The sequence below is a fragment of the Chaetodon trifascialis genome, chromosome 6 (assembly GCF_039877785.1).
Source record: "Chaetodon trifascialis isolate fChaTrf1 chromosome 6, fChaTrf1.hap1, whole genome shotgun sequence".
Taxonomy (NCBI): domain Eukaryota; kingdom Metazoa; phylum Chordata; class Actinopteri; order Chaetodontiformes; family Chaetodontidae; genus Chaetodon; species Chaetodon trifascialis.
In genome coordinates, this window is record NC_092061.1 from 9532426 (window position 1) to 9556361 (window position 23936).

The 23936-nt window shown below is 40.1% G+C and overlaps 1 protein-coding gene across 1 annotated transcript; it reads left to right on the forward strand.

The window, feature by feature from the left end:
• The first annotated feature begins 16350 nt into the window (after window positions 1-16350).
• On the forward strand, window positions 16351-18452 carry LOC139333045 (beta-1,3-galactosyl-O-glycosyl-glycoprotein beta-1,6-N-acetylglucosaminyltransferase-like). The gene is made up of 4 exons (XM_070965287.1): window positions 16351-16736; window positions 16867-16960; window positions 17415-17819; window positions 17967-18452. The coding sequence occupies exons 1-4, from the start codon at window positions 16426-16428 to the stop codon at window positions 18450-18452; spliced, it is 1296 nt and encodes a 431-aa protein (XP_070821388.1). The 5' UTR covers window positions 16351-16425.
• Window positions 18453-23936: the final 5484 nt, after the last annotated feature.

Below are 23936 nucleotides of genomic sequence, written 5' to 3' on the forward strand. Positions count from 1 at the left end.
ATGATCCACAACGTGCCCTCACAGTGAGGGGCGGATCTACTGGGGTGGCATAGATCCTATGCCAACCCTATGGCTAAAACAGGCTAAAACAAACCCTTGCCACCCCTGCTGCCACCCCAGTTGGCGGCAATGAATTGATAGAAAAGTCACAGCAAATTTAACGTTTACGAACGCGAAGCTCCGATGTCCCACGACAGTGCATGCAGCACGAGAGAACGCGAGAGCGGCACGAGACTCCTTTGATTGGAGGGGCGCGAAGCAAGAGAGCCAGGAGTCAAGGACGAAGACACCAGGAAAGAGGTTAAAAACTGATTATCTATCAAATAATGAGAGAATAAGGAAAGCCCAATACGAGTACACGTGTGATTGTGGTTTTGAGATGACAAAAATCCAATTTAAGAATGTTATTATAGGGCTGTCACGTCTTTTAATAGAATATTGGCTCAGACGTGGCTTGGGGTGAAAAGACAGGCCGGCACGCCGAGTCCATTTTTTTTGTCTGAAAGTTAAAGTTAAATTCGACCTCATGTTGTGTCATTCATGTTTAACCAATGTAGTTTTCACGCATAATTCAAGCATAACTTTCTTTTGACCCGCTTATCTTTGACTGCAGCGGTGCCTCAGACCTTGCGATGTATGTTTTCAAACAACAATAAAAAAAAATTCATTATTCATCACCGCCCGCCGTGAACGGACACAGCGGGCGGCTCTGTCCGTAGTAGAACGGCTCCATACACCGGGCATGAGCGGACTGGCTGTCCGTTCACAGCGGCGGCTCGGTCCATTCATGCCCGGTGTATGGAGCAGCTCCGCTCTAGCGGGGGAGAAGTTGCTGTTATAGCTGATGATTTATTTAGTTATTTATTTTTTTTGTTAAGTGACAGCCCTACTAACTATACATAGCCTATAAAGTTAATGTTGGCTTGGACTGACATTTTGATTCATTGATTCAGTGTCTGTAAAGGGAAATCTAGTAAATTTACTATTTAGCTGTTATAAGCATGACAGTGTCACATGCTCTCTGGGATCACCATCTCATTTGAACACTGCTGCTCTGAGATCTCAACATCTGGTGACTGTCTTTGTATTGTTTTTCTCATTCATTTCTAGCATACACTGCATGGATTGGTGAGTAATCCATGCAATGTATGCTGTCTTTAATTTCTTTTGTATTTAAATTTGTATTATGTATTAAATCTGTAAATTTTGTATGTTTAAAATGTGACACTAGTGTAAACAGTGTAAATACTGCTGAACATGAAGCAGTGTTGTTGCTGTTGTTTTTTTTTAATATATATCCTATCTCTTATACATTGTGTTCTGTGAATATCAATAAAAGCAATGTTCAGTGCCTCGCTTAAGTGCCATGACCAATTTATTTCCATTGTGTATGTATGCTGACCTTAGTACAGTCCATTGATCATGGGTAAGATTTTCTTTAGATTTTTTTTTTCTTGTAATGCTGCTTACATTCTGCAAGCAGGAATACTTCAGTGTAAATTGTCAATTACAAACTACGATAACTTAAATATATTTACATCAAAATAGGTTGCCACCCCTCAAAAATTCCTGCCCCCCTCTTGCCACCCTATAAATATTTTTCTAGATCCGTGCACGGATTTGTGCACGGTGTATTCTTGCAAGATGATTGACGAAGTGAGCAATGAGCCTCCTCTGTGTCGTCCAACTCTGCACACACCTCTCACAAGCTATAGCCGCAAGTTAACCACACACAGTGTGCAGTGTGTCAGGCTTTTTCGTTTCTTTGTTTCTGTATGTTTCTCTTGTCATGGGAAAGTGCATTAGAGAGATTTTATGTGTTATTTTACTGTCAAGCTGTTTTTTCCCATGTTTCTAGAGGCAATGAGGCATAGACTGTTATTTCACTAACACTATGCAATATGCATATTCACATAATTTTGGACTATCACAGTATAAATACAACAATAATAGAAGAATTTGAATTTTGATTTTCTCAACCTCTCATTTAAACATATCAGTACTTGTTCGTTTATAACATTTACACACAAATTAAATATAATATGCATACAAATTATATAACTTTTAGAACCTTGCTGCAAAGTTGATAGTCAAACTAAATAAAAGCACAAAAATATTTAAATACATGATTTCTATATCATTTAATTATTTTTTAATTTATTCATTCAGCACTAGGAATAATAAAGGGCAGATTATGAATGAATTAAATTTGTGGCTATACAGTACAATTTTTAAAAAGGTATGAAATGTCATATCAGCAGCAGCAACCTCACCAACCCCCTCAACAGAATCTGTTCATCAGGTAAAACAGAGACTAATTTTGCTTTGTACTGGCCTCAAACAAATATATGAGGTGTGGACAATGATATGGTATGTTGCGAATCCATGTTACATTCTTTATGAATATGGGTTGCTACCATTCAACCGTTTATATTGCAAGGTATGTTTCTGTATGGTGTTTCAAATTCGTGCTCCATGTGCCCCCTTTTAACTTTGAGCACCTGCTCCTCCAAAGTTCTCTGCACGGCCCTGTCTGTTGTTTACATTTCAGTTTGACTTTATACATGGCTCTGTCACGTACTGTGTGTGATCTTGTGATCTCGGATCTCCACCTGCTCTGTACTCAGACAAAGCGGAGATGCATGCAGTGGGTGAGAAAATTGCGTCAGAGATGGAACAGAGCGGAGAAATTAATGAGTAGTGCTAGCTAGCTAGCTATCTGCCCAAAGGTTAGGACATTGTTTTGCTGTTCAATCTAAAAAAGGGCAAATTAATTCAATGTGATTCAATATTATCAGTAAAACCAAAAGTCACTGTTGTTTGGGTACTTTTCATTATTATGCAGTGTGCATTGTAGTGTATGGCATATTTTTTTTAAAAGACCATTGGGGAGGAACACATTTTTAATGAAGTAAAACATTTGACATATTTTACAACAAATGGAGATATTGCAAGCCACAAACAAATGTATACAGATATCAGAAAACAGTGTTTTTCTGAGTGTTAAGTGTTAAGAGTCTACTGACAGCCTTTTAATGATTGTATGAGATGGTGACATTATGTAAAAACCTGCTGTGCCTGCCAGGAGCCGGCTTGGTCAATCTGCTACATGCTATTAAAAATGGAACAGGAAGTACATTACAATGATTCCTTCTAGTGCTGTCAATTGATTAAAATATTTAATCGCGATTAATCGCATAAATGTCATAGTTAACTTATTATTAGTAATCGCACATTTTTATTTGTTCTAAATGTCCCATTAATTATCATTTTAATACTGTTATCAACATGGAAAAGTGGATAGGCTTGCTTTGTGCAAATGCTTTTTATTGAAAACAATGTGTAGTGTTATATTTCACACTAATATTCTCACTTTGAGCAGTCATTCACATTTGACTGAATCAAATCTCACACATTTTAACACTGTCAATAAACAGATGACAAAAAAAAAAATGCTTGGTTACATAAAAGCCCCTTCAACAACCCTTTCTAAAAGATCAAAACAGGGTGATACAAGATAAAGTTACAAAGTGCACATCATTGTAAACTAGGACTCAGGCTATAGTGCAGTTAAACCATGGCTTAAACTTTCCTTTCTTAAGTTTCCTCTGAACATACAAGCAGTCAGACTATGATGCTCTTCTGTTTATTCACCAGAGGCTCATCAACGCAGCCTCTTATTTCTCTCCAGAAAGAATGAACATTACTTGGCTATGGCTGCAGTAAGCTTGTTTTTAGTTGTGGTATCCATATGCTCTGTCCAAACTTTGGTCTTGTCAGTCAACCCATCTTCCAACTTTTTGAAACTAAACTTTCTATTCAGAATCTTGTTCGCATCCATTTCGGCGTTTCGCGCTTCACATCCGCCTACACTTTCACAGCTACAGAGCAGGCGACACCAAAACATACGTGGGGCGTGTCTATTGTTTTGTTTCCGGTTTACAATCGGATCCTGTAGTTTTTGTAACGTTACTAGCAGTGGCCACAGCCTATAAAAAACTACAAGTTCACTAGGTCACAAAGAGCGTTAATCGCGCGATAAAAAAAAAGACGCTTAATGACGTTAACGCCTTAATAACGCGATATTTTTGATATGTTTAACCCATTTTTATTTTTCTGCCTTTATGCTTATATGTGTATACATATGTATCTTTTTGGTGCACTGAAGTGCAAAACTTGTTTGCTTTTAAAGTGCTGTATAAATTAATTAAACTGAAACTAATGTTTGACTACCTGCAATTACAGTCTAAATATTGTATCCCATTAGCATTCCAGTGCATTGACAGAGCTGCAGTTTATTAGCATCTCAACTTTTCTGGGAACACAGCAGATGGACTGTAACACAACTTCTGTTTGCATGTTAATGGTTGTGTGAGTCATGAGCCTTATCATTACCATGGGATACTAAAAGAGACAGATGGCAACTGACCGGGTAGATTGATGCGTCAATGTAATCAAGTCAGTAATTCCTCCAAAAACAATGACCTAAATTAAAGCTTTGTTCAGATTAAAGATGAAGAAAAAAAAAAGCTACCGGATGGGGACACAGTCAAATGCTGTGTAGCGTACAGTAGTACAAAATAAAGCATCTTCCTGTTAGCACAGTGACTGTCCCGGCACTGTAAATGCAGTATTATGCTCAGCACCTTCAGGTTGGTACACTCCTCAATGAACAAGCAACTGTGTCGCCCATGGTACCACACAATCTTCTTCTTCTAGCCCATTGCTAGTTGTTGGTGTAACAACTATGTGGCATACACATCATGCTGCAGGCTGGCTTATATTCAGGTATGCTGCAGAGTACAGCAAAATGCAAGGAGAAGACAGGCAGCAGCCAGGCATCTTGTCACTGTCAAACAACAGAGCTCCCCTTCTTGTCAGTTCTGATGGGGAGAGAAGACAAGACAGAAGCAATTGTTGTCTGATACTAAAGTGAATGGCAGTTATTGGTCAAATTTCTGTGTGAGATAAGATCGTTGGCAGATTATTTTATGAACTTACCTGAGGGCATATACATATACATACATATTCATTAGCTTTCTACCATAATGTCACAGATGAGAGGTGAAATGAACCAATTTACCATGAAAGCCACACCACAGACTGAGAGAAATAAGAAAATCAATATCTGGCTCATTTGTTGTTGGATAAGGAGACAGCCAAAGGTCAGTCAAAGGTTAGTCCCAGCATGAGAAATTTCATAGTAGCTTTGAAGGATTTTTCAGGAAGATTCCACACAACCAACTGATCAATACAGGCAGGTTAGGGGAGTTACCTCATGCATGCAAATTTATGTATACCCCTCTCCTCGTCATACCTTGGGGCAAAGTGAGAGATGTATAAGCATGCCTGACATAGGCATTTGAAATAAAAGTTTCCATTGTGTTTGTTTCCCTTTTCCAAGAATAAATTTAGAGTGTAGTTCTTGAGTCAGTCTGCTGAAAAAGTATTTGGCTCTGTGGCATGATGTCAACAGAAATTGCAGTACTTGTCATTAACCATGGCCTCTAACACCTAAGCACCCAAAATATCTAGAGACACTTGCAGATCCGAATATAACATAACCACATATACTGTACGTATTCAGTATATGTGTTTTGTAATCACAAACAGCTGCTAGAAACAAAATGGGCTACTATTGGTCTTAGCTTCTACAAGCTTGGCAAACAATTTTTATTAGCTTAATAGCTTTTAATAGATAAAAATAGCAGTGTAGAAACTGAAAACTTAAGAGGGATGATGACACATGAATGAGGGTGAGAGAAAGAGAAATAGTAGACATGGTTGATTGATCTGATTATCACTGTTGCTGACAGTGATACTGTCCAGACAGTGCTGAATAAAGAAGGCCTGTGAACTTAGGCAAATCTTTAAAAAAAGAAGACATCATCCTGTATGTGTGACAGATAGAAAGAGAGTGAGAGGATCATCTGTATCTTTTGCATTACATCAACTGTGATCTTACCAAGGAAAAGTGTGATGGCTGTGGTCTCATGCCACTGTTTTTTCTGTGCTTGTCTATATCTGATACTGCCTTTTCTTTGTCCACTCCCACAGCAGGTTGGAGCGGGAGAGAGAGAATCAGCTCGGCTTCTTAAGCCACCTCATGTTCCACTCCTGTGCCAGACTACTCTCTTGGTTTCTCTAGTGCGCAGCTGGCCTAGTAGATTGCTCGTCTCTCGTCTCGCTCCACCTGTGTGTTTTGTTCTCTGAGTGCTGGTTATTTCACTGTGAGGTTTTCATAGTTGCCCTTGGTTTTTGTATATAGTAGATTGCATCCCAGTTTTCCTGGTGTGTTTTTGAGTTTCGTTATTTTGCTACTTTTGTTCTTCATGAAGTTTTGATCAGTTTTTGTTATTGTCTTTTGCCCCTTAGTGGTGATTTTGAATTCGTTTTGCTTGAAAGCATTTTCCCTGGCTCAGGAGATTTTGTTTGTACTTTGTTAAATAAATCGTGTTTGTATTTCATCTCTGCAACTGGGTCCTGGCCTTCCTTTGCTACTGACCGTGACAGAAAAGGGATGCAAGTGAAGTCATCCCTTAAAGGACTCCTCCTATAACAAACAAGAGAGGGCATCCTGTGTGTGTGTGTGTGTGTGACTTGACTTGACTGTGACCTCAGTGACGTCATTTCAGCACTTTTCAAGTCGTACCTGTAAACTTGAATTCGTATTCACAATGAAGACTTCGTAGTTGTAGAAAAATGAGTTGTATTGTCAAGACTTTGCACTCACAGTTTTTATACTCATATAAAAACAATCGTAACCCGAACCCAATTTCACAGACTCACGTATATGACAGCAGAATTTTGTGTAAAACAACTTTTATGACACACAAATTATTAACTTTCCAAATACAAAACTTTAATTATGGACACGTCTTTTTGACAGCGATCTTACACCATAGAAATGTGTTATTTTTTTATTACAAACTGCTGTTACTGATTTGTTAATTAACCCCCTGGTGGCTCTTAACTGTGATGCCACTATTTTGGTGTGAGGACTATAGTTGGACCAACTTGAACTACCTCAGTTCTTCCTTCAGTCCATGAATAGGACCCCCGGTGAGTGATGGGAGAATGATGATTCTCTCCTCAGTGAGGTCATCTTCCACTTTTAGTTTTTAACAACTTGCCTGTAATCGTGCATCTGCTCCTTATATCTAGTGTACATTTTACAGCACAATGCTGGCATTTCTGGACAATCTTAAGCATTGATACCAGAAGGGCTCAGCTTTGGAATTGATTAATAACCCTGAAGTTTACATCTGTAGGTCAAAACTCTGTTGGTCATTATCAGATATGTGAGATATGTAAAGTAAATTGAACATAAATTTACGATAAACTCCTTTATAAGTGGTAATGGTAACTGATGCAACAGCCGTAAATGATACATCATCTAGGAGACAAATCAATTGATTTTAGGATATGTGCAAGTGAGCTGCACTAATACATATTCTGCCATGACTCTAATGGGAATGTGATACAAAACAAAAATGACACCGCAGATATTTCAGATGTTTCAGATGTTAAATCACTATCTTTTGTGACTGATGATTTTTGTTGGTCCACCACCTTTTTGTCCTGCTTTATGAGTTTGTCTAACAAAAATCAGGTCCCGGGTTTGACTTCATGTAACTATGAAGCACAATCAATATGTTAATGAAACATAATATTATCACATTCTATATTGTTTACTGCATATGATATGATTACATATATGTGGAATAGATGTTGAGGTGTAAAAAATAAACACTCCGGCTGTATCAAGATAGCAGGTTTTAGCATGAAGAACCCTGAATCTGAGTAAGCAACTTGGCTTTCAGAATAAAAGCATCCAGCAACTCCTGGATCTTAGCAGTAGTAAATAATAAGAACAGTCAACAATTGTGCCAAATTAATTGAATAACTGGTCTTCTAAGAATAGTGTAATCTTTCCAGGAGTGGCGTTTACTTACGCTGGAGGTACTATTCATGCATTTTTAGAAAATTTATTCTAAAAATAGGCCTGTGTTATTGCACAGAGATTAATGTAACTTTACAGACCGTTAAGATTAAATTTATGCATTGCAGATTTCCACAATGAAATACATCTTAGTGATTTCACTCTTTGTTCAACAAACTCTTTCCCATTTTTTACCAGGCCTTGGTGCATGATAAATGGTTTTACTTTGGAAAATGCTAACAGGAAGTCACATTTTAATTGCCGACTGTGGCCATCATTTACATGAGAACAGACCAGAACAAGTGCATCCAGAAGCATTAGAATATCAGCAATATGACAAACGGACAAAAAAGAAGAAAGAAGATTCAATTCTGAGCTACTTTTTGTAAAGACACAGGTAGGAAGCTGTTACATGTTCTATTCCAATGCACAACAAAAAGAACAGTAAGTATTCAATGCTTTCTATTTTCTTATATAGTGAATGCTGTATGTTAACACTGCAGTTTAAACTTTTACATTTAGAGAAAAAATAGTATTAAGGTTGTTAAATGGTGATAGAAGAGTTTATGTATCCTTGATCAGACACAATTTACATTTTCAGCAATCTCATGTCACCAAATATTATTCCTTTAATACCCCAATTTATACCTAACTTTACATGTTAAAAAGGAGCAAATGCAATTTGATTTCTTCAACCAAAATAAAGCCTGGGTTACGACAGACATAAAAGACAATTTGTGTGTAATAAGGACCACATTATGTATGATCAGATGAGTCTTCTCTACTGTTGAGGAGTGGATTGTAGCTACCATACCTGGAAAACTAGTCCAACCTGTATCCTGCTTTGCAGCAAGATGCACATATTTTTCACTGATTTGACAGTGGTGCATGTCAAGATGAAGAACAGCAAAGGGTATCTTTAAGTTAATTAATGTTTCATTAATATATGCTTATTCTAAATTTGATGCAGCAACACGTTTTAAACAAGTTGGGACACGGGCAATGAAAGACTGGGAAAGTTGTGGAATGCTCCAGGAAAAGCTGTTTGGAACAAACAATACTCACCTTGGCAATACTGGATCAATTATTATGGCCTAAATGTTGCATTTTGGAACACAAGAATCACATAGGTGTTGAATCTGAATCAACACAGAAACAATTAAGAAACAATAACAGTTCATGAACACTTAACACTGGCACAGAGCAGTTTCTGCCTGTCCTCGATGGGCAATTAGTCTGTTTAAGAACAAATGTAAGTGTTTGTTAGAAAGAACCTCTGTCTTGTGTTTGAAAGCTCTGTACCTTATGTAGTGCAGAAGTATTGACACTTGAAGGGTGATTAATCTGTGTCACCATGAAATCCACTGGTTTCATCGAGCTCATAGCCAAAACCATAGCAAGGCAAGGCAAATGTATTTGTATAGCACAATTCATACACCAGGCAAGTGCTTTACAGAAGCATAAAAATACATTCAAATCATAAACAGAAAATACATATACACATACAAAAGCTGTAGCAAATAATAATGTTTTCAACCCTGATTTAAATGAGCTGACACTTGGTGCAGACCTCAGGTGTGCAGGGAGAATGTTCCACAGGTGAGGAGCATAATAACTGAAAGCTGCTTCACTTTGTTTGGTTCTGATTCTGGGAACACACAACAGACCTGTCCCTGATGACCTGAAGGGTCTGGATACTTCATATGGAGTTAATAAATCTAGAATATATTTTGGTCCTAGACCATTTAATGCTTTGTAGACCAACAATAAGATTTTTAAGTCTATTCTTTGACTCACAGGAAGCCAATGTAGTGATCTGAGGACTGGTGTGATATGGTCCATTTTTCTGGTGTTTGTAAGGACTACCTGAAAGTAGTAGCAGTACCAGTCAAACATGCTTCAGTCACCTCTGATGAATAGAATTCCTACCAGGTACAATGGGTGCGGCAGCAAATATAATTGAATTCATTGTTTTGAGATTATGGTTAAGCACCATTCTACAGGTCTGTTGGCATTAGGAATAGGGGGTATTAAAAGATATTGATGTAGGTACTAACACACCCTTAAGACAATTAATGACAGGTGCAATACTGTCAATTGCTTCTTGAGGTAGAAAATACAGCTTTATTTGTGCCAAACCTGCATTTGGCTCCAAAATCACTTTGTGAGGAGGTGCTGAAGCTAAAATGCCTATGTTTTTTTTTATACAAAGCCCATAAAGATGCAGTACCTCTGCTAACTCTAGGGAAGGCTGAAATTGTAGTTGAGGAGCAGGTGAAAACTGTTCAAATGAAGTGATGCAGTTTTAGTCATAGTTTGAACAGTATTCAACGTTAGCAAAGAGGACAAGAGATCAGATTGAACTGATCAAACGTGCAAATTAGGGTTGAGCGATAACGGGACCGATAATGCATTTTTGAGGAGTACAAGCATGATATGAGTAAAACTCGCCAATATCTGTGCTCCTGCTGAAGGAAAATCCTCATTGGGTAACTGATTGTCTTCATGCTCTGTGATTGGCCAGTCACACACACACAGCGCCTGCTCCTCCCTACACAGACACTAGGGATGAGCGATACCACTATCTGTATCTGTATCTGTATCTGTATCTGTTCAACCATTTAAACTATCTGTATCCGTATCTGTACTCGGAGTGGGCGGGGCCTAAACCGGAAGTGGTTGTCATATACAGTATATAAAGTTTCATTTGTAATATTTATAATATTATATTTACTTTTATGAACTGCAGTGAGAAAGTGTCAGATACTGCATGCAGCCATATACAATAAGAATATTAATATAGGCTACTTTGTGTGTTATATATGCTATATATATTATATGCTATATGTGTGTATGCGTGTAAGTGGTCTGTAAGACTGTTTGTTTTTTTAATGATCTGTGTGAACTTGGTGATTCATGCAAACATCCAGTGATGGCAAACAGGGAAATAATAAGTCAGCCTTGTTCACTGTATTCTTCTCAAAAGCACCGCGTTCAGTACGAGCAAAGTTTTCCAACTGACTTTACATCACCAGCCAAACTAAGAGCAAGCAGATGGTAAAAAAAAAAAGAGAAAAAAAAAAAGACCGGAGTGGAGGCAGTGACCGACGTGCCGCACCACGTACGTTACAAAACAAGTTCACCAAGTAACTTTAAATATCATACAAACCGAAGTAGAGGCGAGCTGAAGAAAACCTAAGGAGTACTGAAGAGAGCAACGTGAGCTAGAGTGAAGCCAAGCAGAGACAGATCAGTCACTATCAGTGTGCGTGCGAGAGTGGGGCACAGCTCTGACTGCAGAGACGTGTCTGTGAAGGGAAGGGCGGGCGCTGTGTGTGTGACTGGCCAATCACAGAGCGGGAAGATAGTCAGTTACCCAATGAGGATTTTCCTTCAGCACGAGCACGGATATTGACGAGTTTTACTCGTATCATACTCGTACTCGTCAAAAATGCTTTATCCGTACCGGATACTCGTCTGAAACGAGTAACCGGCCGAACCCTAACAGATATATAACTTTTCATATGGACCCAAATAAGTATTGCTTAAACACTGAATATGGAACAAGCAAAGCTTAATACTATCCAATACATAACTTAAAATTGCACACGTGCAAAATCGAATTTCAAATAAAAAACACATCAATGGCATTCATTTCTTAAATGAAATTTTAAAATCGTATGCCTATTTTTATTTGCAGCCTTCTGATTTAAATTCCAACAGCAACCTTTATCCCCACAGGCTAATAATAAATGTAAAAATAAAATAACAATAAATAAATTACTTAATAATACTCTTCAATGAACGTGCCTCCATTCAAGCCCATGCCATGAAGTAGCAAGAAAAAGTAGATAAAGAAAACGTTTATTATAGTTCAGTTTGCTACACACTGATCTACTTTGATGTGATACCTGGCATCTCTTCTTGGATGCTAGTTCATCAGTGTCTGGGCTCAGGTTCTGAGCTGAAGAAATCCTCAGGATCGAGCGAAGGTGTTCATCAGTCAGTTGCCTCCTGCGAGATGTTTTGATCAGCTTCATCGAGGAGAATAGTTGCTCACATGCGTTTTCCACGTCAACTGCAAAAGGATTGCTAAGCAGTTCAAACCTACATTTCTGGACATCAAAGTCGGCATATCGCCGGTTAAACTCAGCGCTGAGTACGCTGAGTTTTTCAGCAAACTGTGCACATGGGAATACGGCGGCGGCGGCAGAGTCGGCAGTCATGGTTTGGCAGCGGGGAAAATGGCCCAGGTTTCCTTGCAGCATCTGATTCTCCCACAGGCACAGTTAAACGCCCTCACTGCCGCGTACATGTCTGTGATGATACGCCCCCGCCCCTGAAGCTGCAGGTTCAGCGCATCGAGATGACTTGTGATGTCACACAGAAAGATCAGCTCACACATAAACTTTTGTTCCCGGAGCTCTGCTGTGTCTTTCCCTTTGCTTTCCAGAAAATGACTTATTTCCTCACGCAGCTCGAAACACCTGTTCAGTACTCTTCCTCGGCTCAACCATCTCACCTCTGTGTGATACGGCACGTCTGCGTATTCTGAACCACACTCCTCCAGAAAAGACTTGAGCTGGCGGTGATTCAGACCTTTGGCTCTTATAAAGTGAACCACTCGTGTTACTGTGGCCATAACATGTTCCATCTTTAGGGCTTTGCGACACAGCGATTCTTGATGTATGATGCAGTGATAAACAGCTCACGTGCACAGTTCTCCTCCCGCATCTTCTCCCGAACCCCGCCCACCAATCCACTTTTTTGACCACACATGCGCACCATCCGTTGTTAATCCCACGAGTTTATCCAATGGCAGCTTCATTTCAATTACACATTTGTAAACCTCTTCAAAGATTTCCCGTCCTGTGGTTGTTTCATGCATTGATTTTAATCCCAAAAGTTCCTCCGTAACACAGATTTCTGAGTCCACTCCACGGATGAAGACTGACAGCTGGGCAGTATCAGATGTGTCAGTGCTCTCATCCACAGCAAGAGAGAATGCAATGAAGCTTTTTCTCTGGGCACACGACATCAAAAAAACTCTCCCTCATTAAAGGGCCGGGCTGATTTTGCGATCTCTGCTGCCACAATAAAACTAGCCTTTACAGCAGCCTCAACATGGCTTTTTTGAACACAGTCTGTTGTGAAACCAAACTTCTTTTCATCTCCTCTACTTTCCCGCGTTTTTGAGTCATGTCCAGGTCCTTGTACTTGTCTTGGTGTTTTGTTTCATAGTGTTGTCTAATGTTGTACTCCTTGGATATAGGCACGTTGGCGCCACATACAAGACAAACCAGTCTGTCTTTTATATATGGAAATAGATATTCTGCCTCCCACCTGTCCAGAAAGCTCCTGTTGTCTGCCTTTCTTTTCGCACTTTTGGAAAAGTGGCATGGTGCCAGTAGTAGCATTAGGACACTGACTACTGTCAACAGAGTAGAGGGTGTTTACGGGTCCTGTCCTGAGTGAATGCGCCAAAACACCAGCAGAGCATTCTGGGATTTGTAGTATCAGCTATACATGCGCTGTATAATACCAGTGGGCCAGCTCTAGTAGTCATTTGGTATTTGGTCTCGCGGGCCAAATATAATTACACTGCGGGCCAAATTTGGCCCGCGGGCCAGAATTTGACACCTATGGTTTAGATGGTTGAACAGATGTAGATACAGATACAGATAGTGGTGTACTCGATCAACCCTAATGCACATTAGATGTTTGAAACAATTTGTCATCAAGCAGCTCCAGCTATAAACCGTCTGGAGTACCGGAAATCATAGCATTCGAAGCACACATCTGCATGTAGTGGAGCTAACGTATAAAGTTGTGTATAATGGAAATAATCAAGTAAAGTCCAAGTACCTTGTATTTGTTCTTAAGTACAGGACTTGACTTAATAGAAATAGGCGATGAGCTGAACATGAGGAAGCATCTGCCAGCGCTCTGCCCAAGGGGCTGGTCCTTGCCCACCTGCACCCCCTGGTGAGCTCGTCCATGGACCCGCTGTAGTTCGCGTACCAGCCTTGCATCGGAGTGGACGATATCCTCATCTTCCTCCTCCATTGAGCTCTGTCTCACCTGGAGTCACCTGGGAGCTCTGTTCGGGTCCTTCTCCTGGATCTCAGCAGTGCTTTCAACACCATCAGGCCAGCCATCCTGAGAAACAAGCTGGAGCTTTCAGGAGTGGACCAACACCTCACATGCTGGATAGTGGACTACCTCTCCAACCGCCCACAGTATGTGAGGACACGGGACTGTGTGTCAGGGACTGTCCTCTGCAATGTGGGGGCCCCCCAGGGAACGGTGCTGGCACCGTTCCTCTTCACCCTTTATACAGCGGACTTTTCCCACCTGCTACCTGCAGAAGTTCTCTGATGACTCTGCCATTTCGGCCTCATCACAGATGGGGGCGACGGGTCATACAGAGACTCATCCAGGATTTTGTGGACTGATGTCAGCAGAACCACCTCCAGATTAATGCGGCTAAAACCAAGGAGCTGGTTGTGGACTTCCATCGCCGCCCATACTCTCCCCCATCACTAGTGAACATCCAGGGAAGGGACATTGAGATGGTGACATCTTATAAGTACCTGGGTGTTCATCTGAACAACAAACTGGACCGCACTCATAACACCACTGCACTTTATAAAAAAGGACAGAGCAGACTCTATCGGCTCAGGAGGCTGAGGTCTTTTGGGGTGCGTGGGGCACTCCTGAGGACCTTCTATGACTCTGCCATTTTCTGTGGTGTAGTCTGCTGGGGGAGCAGCATCACAACAGCTGACAGGAAGAGGCTGGACAAACTCATCAGGAAGGCCAGCTCTGTCCTGGAATGCCCTCTGGAACAGGTGGAGGAGGTGGGGGAGAGGAGGATGACAGTCAAGCTGTCCTTAATGACAGTCAATGACTCCCACCCCCTCCAACACACACTCACTGCACTGGGGAGCTCCATCAGTGATAGGATGCTACGTCCAAAGTTTATGAAGGAGAGGTATCGCAGGTCATTCCTTCCTGCAGCCGTCAGACTGTACAACAGAAACTGCTCCAAGTAATCAGTATAATAATGTGTGCAATAATCTGTGCAATACTACTGGTACACAACAGTCTGTAAATACTATTTACAATTTTTTAGGATGACGTTTTCTTTCTATCCCACTCTTTTGTATATACTTATTGTGTTTAACTTGCTTGCACTTGTACTATTCTATCCACTTTATTGGTGCTGCTGTGAATTGGAATTTCCCCTCATGGGACGAATAAAGGAATATTAAATTGAATTGAATTGAATTGAATTGAATTGAATTGAATTGATGTACCTACTTACATTCTACCACTGGCAACAAGTTTCTTACGGACCCACCTTGGGTGGGGTGTTGCTTGTCTTTCTTATCTATCTTCGTACATGTTGAGTGCAGTAGTTACACAGAGGGAAGTAGGTAGTTAATCATATTCATATCAGTGTGACAATGTAATTCTTGATAAAAACTTTTGTGTGGTTTACTATTTGTTTATATCTGTAATTCTACTCTTCTTGTTCCTTTTCTTTCCTTTTTGTCTTCATCTTTCTGAACAGTATCTTGGCTGACTGCCTGTCCAGTGTAAAGACAATAACTTAGAAAAATGCATGACCTTTGTTTTGTGGGCACAGCAGGTGTGTTTGTAGCACATGTTGTCTTTCCAGGGGCAAGGCAACACAGAAGTGTAAGAAATTTCATGAAAATTAAGCAAAAAACAAAAACATTGAAGTAGAATCTGTACTTTTACTTGATTGATATTTTATTTTGGTAAAAGTGAAACTACTTGTTTATAAATCTACTCGACAAGTAGACTACAAGTACAATTTTAGAGAGGAAAACATATTATTTCACTTCTCTTACTTTGAATTACAAAAAAGTATATTTTACCTTTCATTTATGTCTAACTATAAAACTGTTCATGTTTCAAATAATACATTTACATTGCAAAGAGCATGAAATCAATTTTCTACATGGGAACATACACGTTGCTTTGTGGTCATCTTTGAATTTTATACTTGCCAATTATATGTTTGACTAAACAATGGATGAATAGTAAGCCTAACTTTCTGTCTGTCTTTCTTATCTTCTTTCCAAGGGCAATAACGTGTGAATGACTAATCTGCCTGGGTCCATAATAAGAGGAACTTATCTACACATACACAACATTACTCCAAAAACATAATTTGATTTAATTTTGAGTGTGGAATTAACTAGAAAATCTATTCTAATTTTAATTCTAATCTATTATGTGCCAGACGACACATTTTTAAGCTTATCTTTTAGATTAAAATAAATCTAAATATAACAACTCAGCATTGCACATACCAGTTTTATTGTAATGACTCAGGATAAAGAAAAAGAAATCAGTGACTCGATGAAAGGAATATAAAGGTTAAGTGTAGCTGGAATATACACAGAAATCACACTGTAAAAGCATCTTAGTTGAGGTTCCCCTCTCAAATAATGAGGCTGCTGAAACAAGGACGCCTGCTGCTGTTGCTGATGCTCACAGTTGTTGTACTGGGATCACTATGGATGTTTACCCCACTCAGTCGGCACAAAACAGGCTGGGATCCTACCTACATTCTTGGGTACAGCTGGTTGGCGTATACACATGCTGATGATGGTGGAGAGGACGTGTACAACTGTTCAGCAATCGTGCAGGGAGAGAAGGAGGCACTGGCGGAGGCTAAACTGCTCTCCATCACCACAGAGTTCCGCAAGAGTGTTCAGATCCCCAATGAATATTACATCAATGCAACCCAAGACTGCAGGTGTGTTGCTTTAAACCACAGGTGTCTGATGTATTACTCTGAGCCATTATTATTAAATGCACTGAATTCAACAGAAATGTTAGGCAGCATGTATCTCCTGTGATATTTGTTCAATATTATGTATTTTCAGGGAATTCAGGAAAAGTAGGAAATACATACCATTCCCCTTAAGCCAAGAAGAAGAGGACTTCCCTCTGGCTTACTCTATAGTTGTGCATCACAAGGTACGCAAATTCTAAATACCAATTTAAATACACTTTAAAAACAGTGTAGTAGTGGTCTAAACAATTCACTTTAATCATTAGTTACAGAAGTATTGTGAAAATAGCTGTGTAATAGCTTCTGCATTTCAAACTGGAGGTGTGGAGTTTGAAAGAAGTGGGCATTTTGGAGGAAAGGGGGTCAAATGAAAACTTCATTATGGGAGGTTCTGGAATCTGGCATTTTTAGAACTTGCACCATACCAGGAACAAAAAGTCAGGATGTGTCGGCCTCTGCTTCTCCAAATTTTAAATCTTCTTCTATTAGCCCCCCCAAATTTATGGATGATCAACATTAAATGTTAATCTAAAGATTGTCCCTTTAGATAGCTCCAAAAATAAAGCAAATACATGAAACAATGAATACATAAAATATACATGATTAGGACTGAATTAATTTTTCTGCCATATTCTCCAGGTGCAGAACTTTGAGCGACTGCTGCGAGCCATCTACACACCTCAAAATATTTACTGTGTCCATGTGGACAAAAAATCAGAGGCCTCAGTCTTCTCTGCCATCGAGGCCATTACTTCCTGTTTCCCAAATGTCTTCATGGTCAGCCAGGCTGTGAACGTGGTCTATGCTGCCTGGCCACGCGTCCAGGCTGATCTTAACTGTATGGCTGATCTGTATAACGCCAGCACAAAATGGAAATACTTCATCAACCTTTGTGGCCAGGATTTCCCTCTGAAAACCAACTTGGAGATTGTAAAGATGTTGCGTTTACTGAGGGGCCACAACAGCTTGGAGTCAGAAAAAATGCCTGAAATAAAGAAGTGGAGGTTCTCAAATGTTCACCAGATAGTCAATGGACAAATCCAGGTACTGCTTTGGAGATTTTTCTCCTGTGTGACTTTTTTGAGAAATATTTCTGTTCAGATTGACCTTAATGATGATGATGATGATGATGATGATGATGATGATGATGTTACATTACATTATATTAATTCATTATTTCAACTGTCTCAGGGGACAGGGAAGGCAAAGGAGCCACCTCCATTCAACCTGCCCATCCTGTCAGGAAATGCCTACATTGTGGTTAACCGAGGCTACGTCCGCAGCGTGTTGGAGGACACCAGAATACAGGCATTGATCGAGTGGTCAAAAGATACCTACAGTCCTGATGAGTTCATCTGGGCAACTATTCAGCGAATGCCCGGTGTTCCTGGATCAACATGGCCTAACCACAAATATGACATGACTGACATTAATGCGATTGCACGGCTGGTGAAGTGGCATGGGCATGAGGGGTCACAGGGTTCGCTGGAGGCGGTGTACCCAGAGTGTCAAGGTAACCACGTCAGGTCAGTATGTGTGTATGGTGCTGGAGACCTGCAGTGGATGCTTGAGCAGCACCACCTGTTTGCTAATAAGTTTGACATAGACACAAATCCCATTGCTGTCCACTGCTTGGAGAGGTATCTGAGAGAAAAGGCACTGGCTGAGTTATATTAGATGTATGGGAACATTTTCTGAAGTAAATGATTAAAATTTAAATTAAAATGATCCCTAATGAAAAGTTAGGGATAAGTTAAAAGTTTAAGATTATTTATATTTGCAATATAATATAAGCCAAAGTGAGAAGTTGAACACAAATACAATGACCTATAAAATTTTCAGTCCTATTGCTGCGAATCCACCAGTGTATCCGATAATTTCATAGCTGTCCATCAGGGTCACTTACATTAATCTGTAAAAAAAGTCCAGAAGCATTTCATGTGAAAACAACATCAGATACCAGCAAAACACAGGGAAAACCTGCAGTAAACCCTACAGCCACTTAAAGACAAGAGCAACTTTGGAGCAGATCTATGACCCCAAACATAAAGCCAGACTCAGGCTACACAGAAATGACTTCAAAAGAACAATGTCAATGCGAATGGCCAAAATGACTCTTCGCTCACAGTCCCCATGAAACCGGACAGAGTTTGAGCAGTTGCCCTAAAGAACAATAGGGAAATGTTTAGTGGCCAAATGTGGAGCTGATATGAACCATTCCACATAGATTAAAGGCATATTTGCTGCTGCAAATGCAGTAAAAGCAGTTAAAACAGTGCTCTTACATTGTGTATAATTAATAATTTGTATTCACTTTGACATTAAAGGGTGTTTTGTTTACTGATCAGTGTCAAAAAAACAATGAAATAATTCACTGTGATTCAATGTTAGAAAAAGACAAAAGTCAATGTGGATGGGGTACTTTGATTACTATGCAATGTGCAACATGTGCAGTGTGTAGTGCACATTTTCAGTGCACATTTTGTTGCCTGCAAGTCCATTTGATGAGGTCCACGAGACACTTCATAAATATGAAAAAAGCAAAAAGTAGAAGGCGAACACATCCTTCTGGTTGGTCCATGAATGGTAATGTTGATGTCATGTCGACATGCAGCATGTAGATTGTCATGAGAAGTAGAACATTTTTACTTTGGTGCAGTCGGGTGGCAATATCAATAAAGTTGAGTCTGTACTGCTGGTCTGTACAGTCCACTGAAACTCTGATCAACAGACCAACTGATACATGGGTCAGCCAATTTTAGCCAATAATGACTTGTTGCAGTTTTGCCTGAGATATATCGGTATCAGTGTGTGACCAACATGTGCTGATATGAAAACTGTATAGAACACAATGCAGAGAAAAATGGCTGGGGTAATTTATCATTTTAATAATTCAATAATTCAAATAAAGTGCAAGGTTTCCTGACAGACTGTAATCATTTGGTTATTTTGAAAGCTCACAATACCACAAGGATCAGTAGGTGATACTGGAGATAGTTTATTGCTGAGTCTTATTCCCAGATCGTCCAGTACCGACATGTTGGCCACCACACTCAAAGTGTCGGTACTGCATGACTTGGAAATGTCACTCAACAATCAACTGGCTCTGACTGGTAATTTATTGGTCCTGGCACAGTAGATTTTTGTAAATGCTATTGGGGCACTAGGAAGAGCCAGAGGGACTGGACTTTTTCACAGATTATCTAGCACATGTGCTACTGCCAGGATATGGTGATAGTTTCACCAAAAATGGTAAAAAGTTATTTTATAAAAGTTACCTGCTGAACCTTTAATGGCAAACAAACTGAATCTGACTAAAGTGCACATTCATCTATTTAATACTGACACAGGCTGACTCAAAGATGCACACATAATCTTCTCCAACTCAGGACATCTAGCTGTCTATCACTGTTTTCTCTGTGTGAGTGATTGAGCCACTCTTCCACTATCAAGTCACATGACCACTTATTTATGGAAAAATCTGTGATGCGTGTATACACACACATGCAGACACACACACACATGCAGACACACACACATGCACACACACACACACACACACACACACACACACACACACACACACACGCACACACACACACACACACGCACACATGCACACACGCATGCACGGAAAAAGACGGGAGGGTTTCCAAAAGAGGGGGCAGGACATCAGATTTACAAAGAGGGTCAAAAGTAGTGTGATGCAACTACCAGTGAGGAAAAATTAAACTGTAGCTGACAAACACATATGCACAGCATTCAGCGTAAACACAATGAATATTAATTCCAGATCAAGACTTTTGATTTGAAGTTGTTGAGAGAAAAACACATCTTGTGTGAGACATAATGTGAAGAATGACTTCCACTGTAAAAAAAAAAAAAAAATAAAAGAAAGTGCTGCCTCTCTGTGGTAAAAGACAGTAGTGCAGCTCTTAGGCCCTGGAAAACCTTTGCAGCTCTACTGATGATAGCTCCGTTTCACACATTTGCAATGGACAGAAAACCCCAGCAATCATGTTTCAGCTTTTAAGAAAGACCAATGAAAGAAAACCTCGATCTGAAATTGCACAGTTCCTATGTTTATGCAATGATGTTCTAGTAAAATAATAATATGGAAGACAATGCTGCTACGTTTCATTGACTGTGCTTCATACTCTAATGAAGACAAACCCAGGACCTGATTTTTGTCAGAGAGACACACTCACAAGCAGGATTATGAAGGTAGACGTCCCAGAAGAAAGCAGGAATATTCACCAATCACACACAAACCAAACCTCCAGTAGAATTTGAGTTGGGCAGGCAAGACCCAAAGAAAGCTGTTGAGAGCAAGCTCGTGTAACCAACCTCAGGCACCCAGTAAGCCTTTGACAGCATCCCTCTCCTAAACCACCTGAGGAACACACCTGAGGTAAATCTCTGCTGTTATGGAGCGGTCCTGAGCTGAAGAGGCTGAAGGACTTGAGGCTTTTGATGAAGAGACGGAAAAGTTTTGGAAGCAGGAGCCACAGAACTTGATGGTAAGTATGCAGGCCAGCACTTGTTCACATGTTCTTCAACGTGAATTTGAGTTCAGTTTCTTCTCAATTAATCCAATTAAACTGAACAGAATTTATTTGAACTGTGATTATTTCAGTTGCTTTGAGCACAATTTACTGAATTGATTTTATTTGAATTCATTGAATTGCTCATGTAGCATGTTGAGGTAATACCCAAAGTATCAGACGATAAAAGTTCATAAATGTAGCTTCAACTTAATGTTTTAAAGGGTACATATTAATGTCTGTGTTGTTTGTTTGTGTGTAATTATTTGGAATATACTGTATTTAAGTTTGTAATGCAAAGTATGTGATGCTTACTACTCTCCAGATTATTCCAGACATGTATGACAAGGTATAGTTTTATTTGGTTTTTATATGAAAATGGCATGTTGAGTTGAAAAACAGAATCTTTGTGCAGTGCTGCATTTCCTGTCACATAACCCACATAGCCCTTATCTAAACCTAACCCTAACCCTCTTATACATCTACGTGCCTCCTACACTCTCTGCTGACTCTGTGTAATCACCTGCGCACCTGCTGTGCATCAGGCTCATCAGACCAGCAATATATAAGGTTGGCTTTCTGCATCAGTGGTCTGCCTTACTGAGTCCAGTAAAACATTTTACTTTGGTACAATCAGGTGTGATATCAATAAAGCTACACTGCCACATGTCATGGAAAAATCTGTGTCAGACCCAGACTTCTTTGTTTGTACACCCTTTCATGCAAACGGTATTCCTGATGGCTGTGGTCTCTATAGGATAATGCCCTATGCCATAAAGCAAAAATGGCTCAGAAATGGTTTGAGGAGCACAACAACGAGTTTGAGGTGTTGACTTGGCCTCCAAATTCCCCAGACCTCAGTCCAATTGAGCATCTGTGGAATGTGCTGGGTAAACAGGTCCAATCCATGGAGGCCCACCTCGCAATTTACAGGACTTAAAGGATATGCTGCTAACATTTTGGTGCCAGATACCACAGCACACCTTTAGGGGTCTAGTGGAGTCCATGCCTCAATGGGTCAGGGCTGTTATGGCAGCAAAAGGGGGACCAACACAATAATTAGGCAGTTGGTCATAATGTTTTGCTTGATCTGTGTATAATTGCTGTTTCAGTGCACTGATGTAATTTTGGACAATAAAGTGTTTTGTTGTTAAATTGTAAATAAAAAAAAATGTCAAATATTCTGCCTCATTTACATGTGTGTAGTTCTTGAATAAATCTTCTAAAACAAAATATTTGGTTTTGTGTTGGTGGGCTGCCACCTTAAATAAATAAAAGTGCAAGGTTTCCTGACAGACTGTAATCATTTGGATATTTTGAAAGCTCACAATACCACAAGGTTCAGTAGGTGATACTGGAGATAGTTTTTGTTGAGTCTTATTCCCAGATCATCCAGTACGGGCGTGTTGGCCACCGGACCCAAAGTGTCGGAACTGGACGACTTGGAAATGACACTCAACAATCAACTGACTCTGATTGGTAGTTTATTGGTCCAGGCACAGTGGATTCTTGTAAATGCTATTAGAAGTACAAGGAGGAGCCAGAGACATATGATGTCTCCAAGCTCCTGCAGACTATTCACATACTTGACTTTACTGCAGAACTTGGAGCTGTAGAAAACAGAAATCATACAGGTTTATCTGAGTAATGTACTCATTCAAGTATTGTTATGGGGTAAATCAGCTCTTTCCACTGTATTTTGTATATTATTGGAAATAGGACTGTAAAGGGTGTTGCATCTTGTTGTCAAGTGCTACATAGAACAGTATGTACACTAATACATGTGGATAATGAAATATTGTATCCTGACTTTCCAATGTGTACTGGCAGAATGCATGTAATTATTGGTAAGACTTAAGAGTATGAAATTATTAGGACCTATAGTATGTGATGTAAAACCTGTCCTGTGTAATGTGTGCTCTGCTGTTAAGAGTTAATTATTAACTATCACGGCTGGCAGGTATAAAGTTCACTTTAGAGTAAGAGCAGAATGCCAACCATAGTGAGATGAAGTAGTTCAGCTCAGAGTGACTACTGGCTGTCTATTATGTAGGGAATACTGAATGAGTGAGTGATTTCTGGCGGCACGGTGGGGCAGCAGGTAGTGTGCGTGCCTCGCCCGATCCCTGGGCGGGGCCTTTCTGTGTGAAGTTTGCATGTTCTTCCCGTGCATGCGTGGGTTCTCTCCGGGTACTCTGGCTTCCTCCCACAGACCAAAAACATGCTCATTAGGTTAATTGGTGACTCTAAAATTGCCCTTAGGTGTGAGTGTGAGTGTGAATGGTTGTTGTTTGTGTATGTTGCCCTGCAATCGACTGGCAACCGGTCCAGGGTGTACCCCACCTCTCGCCTGTTGACAGCTGGGATAGGCTCCAGCACCCCCCGCAACCCCGAAAGGGATAGGCGGTATAGAAAATGGATGGATGGATGGATGGATGGATGAGTGATTTCTGACAGTTTATCATCATCCATCACTACGTTTACATGCAGTCAATATTCGGGTTATGGTCAATATTCCGGTTTCTGAAACATTCGGAATAACCTGTTTACATGCATGAGCAAACAGGGGTAATCAATTGGGATATCCCGATCAAAACAGCGACGCACGGACAACGTG

Bases quoted from the DNA above. Each gene is read 5' to 3' on its own strand.
- LOC139333045 (XM_070965287.1), top strand. From the start codon at position 16,426: ATGAGGCTGCTGAAACAAGGACGCCTGCTGCTGTTGCTGATGCTCACA. The intron at 16,737-16,866 runs GTGTGTTGCTTT...ATGTATTTTCAG, and splicing joins AATGCAACCCAAGACTGCAG to GGAATTCAGGAAAAGTAGGA. The intron at 17,820-17,966 runs GTACTGCTTTGG...CAACTGTCTCAG, and splicing joins TAGTCAATGGACAAATCCAG to GGGACAGGGAAGGCAAAGGA.